The sequence below is a fragment of the Alligator sinensis genome, unplaced genomic scaffold (assembly GCF_000455745.1).
Source record: "Alligator sinensis unplaced genomic scaffold, ASM45574v1 scaffold338_1, whole genome shotgun sequence".
NCBI classification, from domain to species: Eukaryota; Metazoa; Chordata; order Crocodylia; family Alligatoridae; genus Alligator; species Alligator sinensis.
In genome coordinates this window covers 123,755-132,572 of record NW_005842719.1, presented here as the reverse complement: position 1 = coordinate 132,572, position 8,818 = coordinate 123,755, and the positions used below count along the sequence as shown (strand labels likewise).

General features: G+C 48.3%; 1 protein-coding gene across 1 annotated transcript in view; it reads right to left on the bottom strand.

Annotated features, from left to right (window-relative positions):
• Positions 1-3,346, bottom strand: part of DELE1 (DAP3 binding cell death enhancer 1) — a 43,142-nt gene extending 39,796 nt beyond the window's left edge. The window contains exons 1-2 of the mRNA XM_014524997.2: positions 3,087-3,346; positions 46-172 (exon numbers count right to left, since the gene is read on the bottom strand). Of these exons, the coding sequence (XP_014380483.1) occupies positions 46-172; positions 3,087-3,294 (335 nt within the window). The 5' untranslated portion in view covers positions 3,295-3,346. The remainder of the gene's footprint in view (positions 1-45; positions 173-3,086) is intronic.
• Between the last annotated feature and the right edge of the window lie 5,472 nt (positions 3,347-8,818).

Sequence of the window (8,818 nt, the reverse complement as noted above, 5' to 3'; positions counted from 1 at the left end):
TCATGCTAACCCTTTGTCTACCACATAAAAAGACTCCACCTTCACCTCTGTTCAGACAGACCGCATCCGGTGCAGTGCGTTGAGGTGTTGCTCTGGAACTTCTCACTGCTTGTGATGGGTGGGATCCCATGGAGAGGACTAGAAACATTCAGCACCTGAAGACGATGAAAGGCTGTAAAGGATAAGAGGGAGAAGGGATCAATATGTTGATAATTCTAAGGAAGAGATGCAGACACACTGGCACACAGCTTGAGTGCAGAGGGGCCACCCCCGTAAAGTAGGTTGTGCTTAGGGTCTGGCTACACCATGGTGTCTGTGCTACCATCTCTCACAGGGCTTCACTCTTTTCCATAGGCCGAAAACAACCCTGTTTTCTACTCTCTTTAGGAGGAACAGAGTACTTAGCAAGAAGACAATTATTTAGCAAAAATGGGGCACCTAAAAGACAGAGATTAAGAGTCGGCACAGGGGTTGCAAGACTTGCCCTTTTGCAGTGACTTAGTGGGCATCCATGCTTGTAATGAGAGTCGCTTACAACTGTATGGACAGTTTTGCTGAGCCGGGCCGATTACTATACAGATCCATTAGCATACTATCCTAAAAGACAATAAACCTATCTGAGCTTTTGCCATGGAACACGAATCCAAGTAATTATTTTTGTGTCGTAAGAGAGGTCTAGGTGGTTGGTTGCAGGCAACTGCCTCCGAGAGCACACAGACCCAAACAGCCTGAACACCAAGAGCAACAGCAGGCAGGAGGCTGGTCTGGAACCCTCCTAACCTCCCAAGTGCCTCAGAATGACATATACAACTAGAAATCACACCATTTTGAAAAGCATGCAACTCTCCCACATACTTTCCATCCTTATTTGGAAATTTAACCAAATAGACTGAGGTATGAAATTAAAGGAGTGGAGTTAAAGTATTTATTTTACAGGAAAAAAACAGGAGCATTGCAACATCAAGACATGATAATATCACGTTACCAAATGTTCTTGCTATATCTTCCACATATCAGTCAAGATGACACGGGGTTGCAGAGACAGCAATTATGGGGGGAGGAAGGAATCACTGAAGGTTTCTTGGATCAAAATCCCCACAGAACTTGCAAAGGATACTGGGAACCTATATAACCTATATTGTTCCAACCAAACCTGCCACTGGCTCTGTGCTCATCACTTCTATTACATGTTCACTGATCTAGCCCTGTTTGTTATGCAAGGAAAACTGGAGGCCTAGGCCCACAGTTTAAGCTTCCTTGTTTTTAAGAGGGTGGTCATTACATGCTTAAGTGATACCAGGGGACAACAAATGTGAAAACAGGGACAGAAGTGTGGGTTAAAGGTTAATAATGACTGCTCCAAGGGGGAACACCAGTGAGGGGGGAACACCAGTCAGTGCTCACTGCTCCTTGAATGAGTCCAAGAATCCAGTGGATGCTTCCCAGTGAAATTCTGCCTGGAGATGAGTGCAGATGAGGGACAGGAAGACAGCTGCCTGGGTTCCTTAGTGGCCAGAGCCTCCTTCCTGGTCTGATGGATAGCTAGTTTAGCTAGAGCTAGGATGAGGATGACAGGAGGCCTATTTGTCGCACTTGGAAAGTGTGAGCCTAGGCCCACCATGAACAACTATAAGCCTCCTTGAAAGAGGGAGGCCACTGAGAATACAACTGATTGCTTAGGACAAATAAAGAGTTACAAGTTCAGAACAAGGGATCTGGAAGGGAACACAAAGCAGAGAACACCAGCCAGTGCCCACTGCCCCCTCAATGATTTGAGGGAGCTTGTAGATGCCAACTAGTGACACTCTGCTCAGAGATGTGAGTGGAGGAGAGACAGGAAGACAGCCCCACACTCACCCAAGGTCCTCCCCCTATGCCCTAGCCAGAGCTTTCTTCCTGGTCAGGTAGACTGCTAGCTTGGCTAGGGCCAAGAGGAGGTTGACCAGGAGGTCCTGGGCCTTGGCAAGCCACAGATGGGGAGTGCATAAAATAAAAGGTGTGGGGAGAAGTGCAGTCAGAACCTCAGGAGGATGTTCCTGAGGAGGCAGTAAAGGGGCTGCAGTCTGGCTCACTCAAGGTAGGCATGTGCCAGGGTGTCCCGCTGTTGGCAGAAGAGGCTGATCAAGGAAGTACTGTTACTGACTGGCAGAGGGAAGGGTAAGGCATGATCTCCAAGAAGGCCTGTTGACAATGATCCCAAGTGGCTGTGGCTCTACATGCGTGGCAAGGATCAAGTTAATTCTGCATTTCTCAATTGCCAGCTTTTGGGCTTGGAAATTAAACTATAGTTTTGGAAGTTCATGACTAGGCCAAGTACCAAAAAAAGCCTATTGCCAAGTTAACAATGCTGTTTGCATAAAGATTGTGTTACCTACTTTTAGAGGTACACCAATACATCGGTCTGATATTAGATCTTGTGTGTTCCAGGCACTGACAAAGGGGCACAGGATAAACGAATATACATTATACCTACACTTTACAGTTGAATGTGGATTTGGGACTGGTAGAGTTTCACATCACACAGATTTCACACGAGAACAGAAAGAGAGACAGCGGTTAACCTCTGGCTACATCTGTTGTCCTTGCACCTCAGATGAAACTATGACCTTCACTTTTGGTGAGTTACTGGGGAGGGGGGCGGGTGGTGGGGGAAAGGGTCTCCACTGGCTGCCTCACCCTTGCAAGCAGCTCCCGACCGTGCTTACAGACAGCAGGGAAGGAGCTCGACTACCTGCACCTGACAGCCCCCACCACAAGAGTGGCCTTCCCAGTTGCGGCTCAGTCCTAGGGCAGGAGGAGGCAGATGGGTGCCTGATGTTAGTTACGGCTCCAGATTCTGCGCCGCAGCGTAGTAAACCTCCTTGAAATCGCACCACCCGGTCAGGCTCTCGCAACTACCTTCAGCTGGGGACAGCGAAGCAAGGCGCAGTGTATGTACCACAGGCTCCGGACTCCTGCTGTGCCCTGGCAGAGCCCCTTGGCGCCCGGGCCGAGCAGCAACTGAACACCGCGCCCCGGAGCAAGGCGATTCGGCGCCGCGCACCCGCTTAGCTCTCGCCCCCAGCCCCGCTCCTTTTCCTCCTGACCTCGGCTCAGCAATCCCGGAAATCGCCACATCCTCCCAGCACGCGGTATAAGGGGGAACAATAAGGCCAGAGCAGGTACAGCGATACCATAGAGTGGAAACGTGTCGGATAGATGGACCACGTAGTAACCAAAGAGACGAATGGAGGGCAGAAGGAACATAGACCATAGAGAGGAATTGTGAAGGGCTAATATAGCATCCAAAACCATGAAGTGGATATACACCAGAGAGGAAACAGGAAGCGAAGAAAGACAGTGCCAACCAAGACCATAGAGTGGAAAATGCGGGCTAGATAGGTCACGCAAGAACCATAGAACAGTGGACGGCGGGGGAAGAGTGGCGCGGGAGGGAGTTAAACGAGTGCAAGCCGATTGCGTGGGTTATACATCATAGTGAGGAAGGACGTGGAGGATTTACCAGCCCTATAAGCCATAAAGAAAGCTACGTAGGCTAGAAAGACCATGTACAATAGGAAATTTGGGGCGGCCGCACGCTGGGTGGATGGCGCCTAGGCAGCTAGAGAGCCCTTGCGTGGACTGCGGTGGGCTAGACTTGTCACATGAGGCAGCTGAGCAATCCCCAACCTCGCAGCGGCGGCAGCAGCAGGTATCCCAGGGTCATTAAATCATCCTGGCGTCTGGGTACAACTTCTTTTTTGTACTGCAGGATGAGGCTGAAGTTGGTTCCTTATTCTCAGTTCCTTATTCCCGGTTCCTGGTTCCTTTTTCAAAGGTAATATAGACCAATAAAAACCTGTTATTAATGAATTACACATCCTAAAGAGACAGAATTTCATTAGCTGTGCATATGTACTAATTAATATGTAAAATAATATCCCACATCAAGTACAGAGCCCTAAACGAAGGTCAGATTAGGATGGGATTATGGGGCAAAATACTTCTTGGGCCACCCCATACTTTTTGGTGATGCCACTGGGTGACTGTCCCAAAGAACCCCGAGAACAGTCCCACCTGGCCCAAATCATGGTTTGGCTGTGCCAGGCTGCCAACTAACAGCCCTCATAACCACTATATTAAGTATAATGGCTTCAATAAAGAACCGGCTTTCAGGATGGGAGCATGGCTAGAAATTCTGCTTGGACCACCCATCAGAACATCTCTGTGTCACCGGGGGACTGCCCTGGACATCTGTGACCAGAGACTTGCCCGGCCCAAAGTGCAGTTTGGCCGTGCCAGGCTGCCAAAAGTCAGCACCCCACCCACTTTGCTAACTATGCACCCCGATAAAGAACTGGATTTTGGGCTGAGATTATACCCAGAAACCCTTCTTGGGCCAACCCAGACCATGTCTCTGTGCCACCGAGGGACTCTCCTGGACATCTCTGACCAGAGACCTGCCCGGCCCAAAATGCGGTTTAGCCACACTGGGTTGCCAACTGATACCACTCCCCAGCTGCTGTGCTAAATACATGGAACCTAAATACATAAGAAACTAGATTTGGGATTGGGACCCTTCTTGGGCCACCCCAGACTATGTCTCTGTGCCACTGGGGGATGCTTCTGGACACTTCTGACCACAGATTTGCCCAGCCCAAGACGTGGTATGGCCATGCCAGGCTGCCAACACACAGCACCCAAGCCACTGTGCTAAGTATATGGAACCAAATAAGGAACTGGATTATGGGCTGGGATTGTACCCAGAAATCCTTGGGCCACCCTGGAACATGTCTCTGTGGCACCGGGGGACACTCCTGGACATCTCTGATTAGACACTTGCCTGGCCCAAAACTTGGTTTAGCTGTGCCAGGGTGCTAACTAACAGCACTCCAGCCATTGTGCTAAGTATATGGAACTGAATAAGGAACTGAATTTTGGGCTGGGATTATACCCCAAAATCCTTCTTGGGCCACCCCAGACCACACCTCTGTGGCACCGGGGGACTCTCCTGGACATCTCTGACCAAAGACTTGCCTACTGAAAAAAAACATGATTTAGCCGCACCAGGTTGTCAACTGCCAATCCCCCCCCCTCCAGCAGTGTTAGGGTAACGATATGGATTTTGGATGTTGGGGTAACGATAAAAGAACACTGCTGTAAAAGCAGCCTCTGCAAGGTGCAAGGAGGAAAACTTTTGAATAAGTGCCAACCTGGTTATAAACCAAGCAAAACCAGCCACAAGTGTATTAGCTGAAAATGAACTAACCAAAAGGGGTGAGCCCCTCTCTTTTTGTTCTTGTATTTTACAGGATGAAATCATCACTGAAGAAGTTTGCAAAGTACAAGAAGAAATCAAGCTTAACTGTGTTATGTGTAAAATTTTGTTTTATTAAGTCTATAAAATGCTATAAGTAATTGTAATATCAACTATGCTGAACTATGAAATGTAAAGCAAAACTTCTTGATAAGCTATGAAATACCTGAATAGTAGCTACAAAATGTTACATCAAGCAGAGCATCACCTCCATGACCTTGCAGAGTTCAGCCATGCCAAACATCAAGGCTACTAAATTGTTTGTTTTATTGTCATCCTTTGTTTCCTTCTTTTCCCCTTGTATTTGTTTTGTTTGTGTTAAAATTAATGTCTTTTAGTTTGTATAGTAGAAATAGTAATGTAATGTAGTTTAATTAATTCCCCAAATTTATGCAAAAAATTAAGAACACAAAGTAAAATGATAAAATCCTGTGAAAAATCAGGGCCTTCTTATGCAAACAGCATACCTAGTCTCCATGACAAGTTAAAAAAAAGTCTTGACACTTATCCAGACTTTTATAAAACGGAAAGGCACTAGTAGTGCTAAAATAGCACCAGCATCTAGTTAACGTTCACCTGTATATTCATGCCAGTAAAAAAGGAAATATCCCTATGGTACCATCATCCCAGTTCCTGGCTCAGTCCCAGGCTGGAAAGCAAGTAGCCTAAGCACTCTGTCACCCATTGCCAATGATGGGCAAAAAGGTCAGTCCTCTGTCCAAGTGACACAAAAGCACCATCCACTTTGCCAGGCCCAAGGGGTGTGTTGTTCGGGGAGAGTGATGACCCCTGGAGAATTGCCTGAGTTTCTCTTTTGCTGCCTATACTAATTCTGTGAGGGAGTGTTAGGGTAATGATATGGATTTTGTATGTTGGGGTAACAATATGGAATCAGGGTGCTGAGTGCAGCTGAATGAATGCTTTTTCCTGTGTTTCAGGAAAAAGATGCTGGTCACAAGACTATCTGATATATTAAAAGCAGCTAACTTTGCAAATGCTTAAGCAAGCAGTTTCCTAACAAAAGGAGTGTGTAAAGTGTGTGATTTGCTATGTAACAACAAGATGCAGCCCACCAGCTATCATCAGGAGATAAAACGGAAGCCAAACCTCAGAGATGGTGCTGAAATCAGCAAAGAACAAGAAAGAACCAGCAAGTGGTCGAGAGTACCCGAGTTCATGGTCTTATGCATGTGCTCTTAGCAGAGAGGCACGTAAATGAAGGAAATGCATAGGCAATTCCATGCTAATGAAGCAAACAGTAAACAGAGGCTGAGCTTGAGATGGGAGGTGAAATGGGTGGAACAGAAGGCAGGACGAAGGAGGAGTGAAAATGTTGATGAGTATAAACCAAAGCATATAAAACGTAGAATGAATCTATTGTTCAGGGCAGGACCCCATCTCTTATGGTGCGAGGCTCTTGTCCGAAGCTGTCTCCGTTCTGAATAAAGCTGTTGCGAGCAACGTGTGCTGGCGTTTGCTCCCTGCTCTGCTCTGGCTAATGAGTAACAGGATCCATGGGTAATTGGATTGTTGTCTCCCTAGTCATTGGGCACCGCATTGAGTTGGGGGTCTAGCATCAAATATCTGGACCAGAATAAGGAACTAGGTTTTAGGCTGGGATTATACCCAGAAATCCTTCTTGGGCCACCCGAGACCACATCTCTGTGGCACTGGGGGACACTCCTGGACATCTCTGACAAGAGACTTGCCCAGCCCAAAGCACGGTTTGGCCATGCCAGGCTGCCAACAAACAACACCGCAGCCATTGTGCTAAGTATATGGACCTGAATAAGGAACTGGAATTTGGAATCGGATGATAGCTAGAAATCCTTCTTGGGCCATCCCAGAACATGACTCTGTAGTCCTGGGGGACTGTCAAGGACATCTCTGACCAGGGACTTGCCTGGACTAAAGCACGGTTTGGCCGTGCCAGGCTGACATCAAGCACCCCAGCCTCTGTGCTAAGTACATGGAACTAAATAAGGAACTGGATATTGGGCTGGGATTATACCCAACAATCCTTTTTGGGCCATCCTAGACCATGTCTCTGTACCACCAGGGGACACTTCTGGATGTCTCGGAATAGAGACTTGCCCGGCCCAAAACGCGGTTTAGCCGCACCAGGCTACTAACTGACACCACCCCCCAGACACTTGTGCTATCTGGACCTTAATAAGGAACTAGTTTTTTGGCTGGGATTATGGCTAGAAAATTTGCTTGGACCACCCATCAGAATACCTCTGCATGACCGGGGGACTCTATTGGACACATCTGACCAGAGATTTGCCTGGCCCAAAGCACAGTACGGCCGTACCAGGCTGCCAACTGACAGCACCCCAGCCACTGTGTTAAATACATGGACCCGAAGAAGGAACTGGATTTTGGTCTGGGATGATAGCTAGAAATCCTTCTTGGGCCACCCCATGACATGCCTCTGTGGCCTTGTGGGAATGTCCTGGATATCTCTGACCAAAGACTAGCCTGACCCAAAGCACGGTTTGGCTGTGCCAGCCTGCCAACTGACAGCACCCCAGCCACTGTGTTAAATACATGGACCCGAAGAAGGAACTGGATTTTGGTCTGGGATGATAGCTAGAAATCCTTCTTGGGCCACCCAATCCTGTGCCTTTGTGGCACTGGGGGACTCTCCTGGACATCTCTGATCACAGATTTGCGTGGCCCAAAGCGTGGTTTGGCTGTGCCTGCCTGCCTACCGAAAGCAGCCCAGCACAATGCAAAGTATCTGGATCCAAGTAAGAACTGGAATTTGGGATGGGATTATCCCTAGAAATTGTTCTTGGGCCACCCCATACCAGGTCTCTGTGCCACTGGGGGATGCTACTGGACATCTCCGATGAGTGACTTGCCCGGCCTAAAGCATGGTTTGGGCATGCCAAGCTGCCAACTGACAGCCCTCCAGCCACGGTGCAAAGTATATGCATCTGAATAAGAAACTGGATTTGGGCTGGGATTATACCCAGAAATCCTTGTTAGGCCACCCCAGACCACATCTCTGTGGCACCAGGGGACTCTCCTGGACATCTCTGAACAGAGACTTGCCCATCGTAAAGTGCAGTTTGGCCATACTAGGCTGCCAAATGACATCACCCTCCCAGACACTGTGCTAAGTATATGGTCTTGAATTAGGAACTGGTTGGTGGGCTGGGAATAGAGATAGTAATGCTTCTTGGGACACCCTATGCCATGACTCTGGGGCACCAGGCCACTCTCCTGGACACCTCTAACCAGAATCTTGCCTGGCCCAAGGCTGTACCAGGCTGCCAACTGACAGCCCCCCATTTTCACTGTACGAAATGCATTGGTTTGAGTAAGGAATTGGCTTTTGTGCTGAGATTATAGTTACAAATCCTTTTTGGGCCACTCCTTGACTTACCTCTGTGCTACCGGGAACTCTCCTGGACATCTTTGACAAGAGACTTCCCCGGCCTAGAAGGCGGTTTGGCTGTGCCAGGGTGCTAACTGACAGCACCCCAGCCACTGTGCTAGATATATGGACCCACA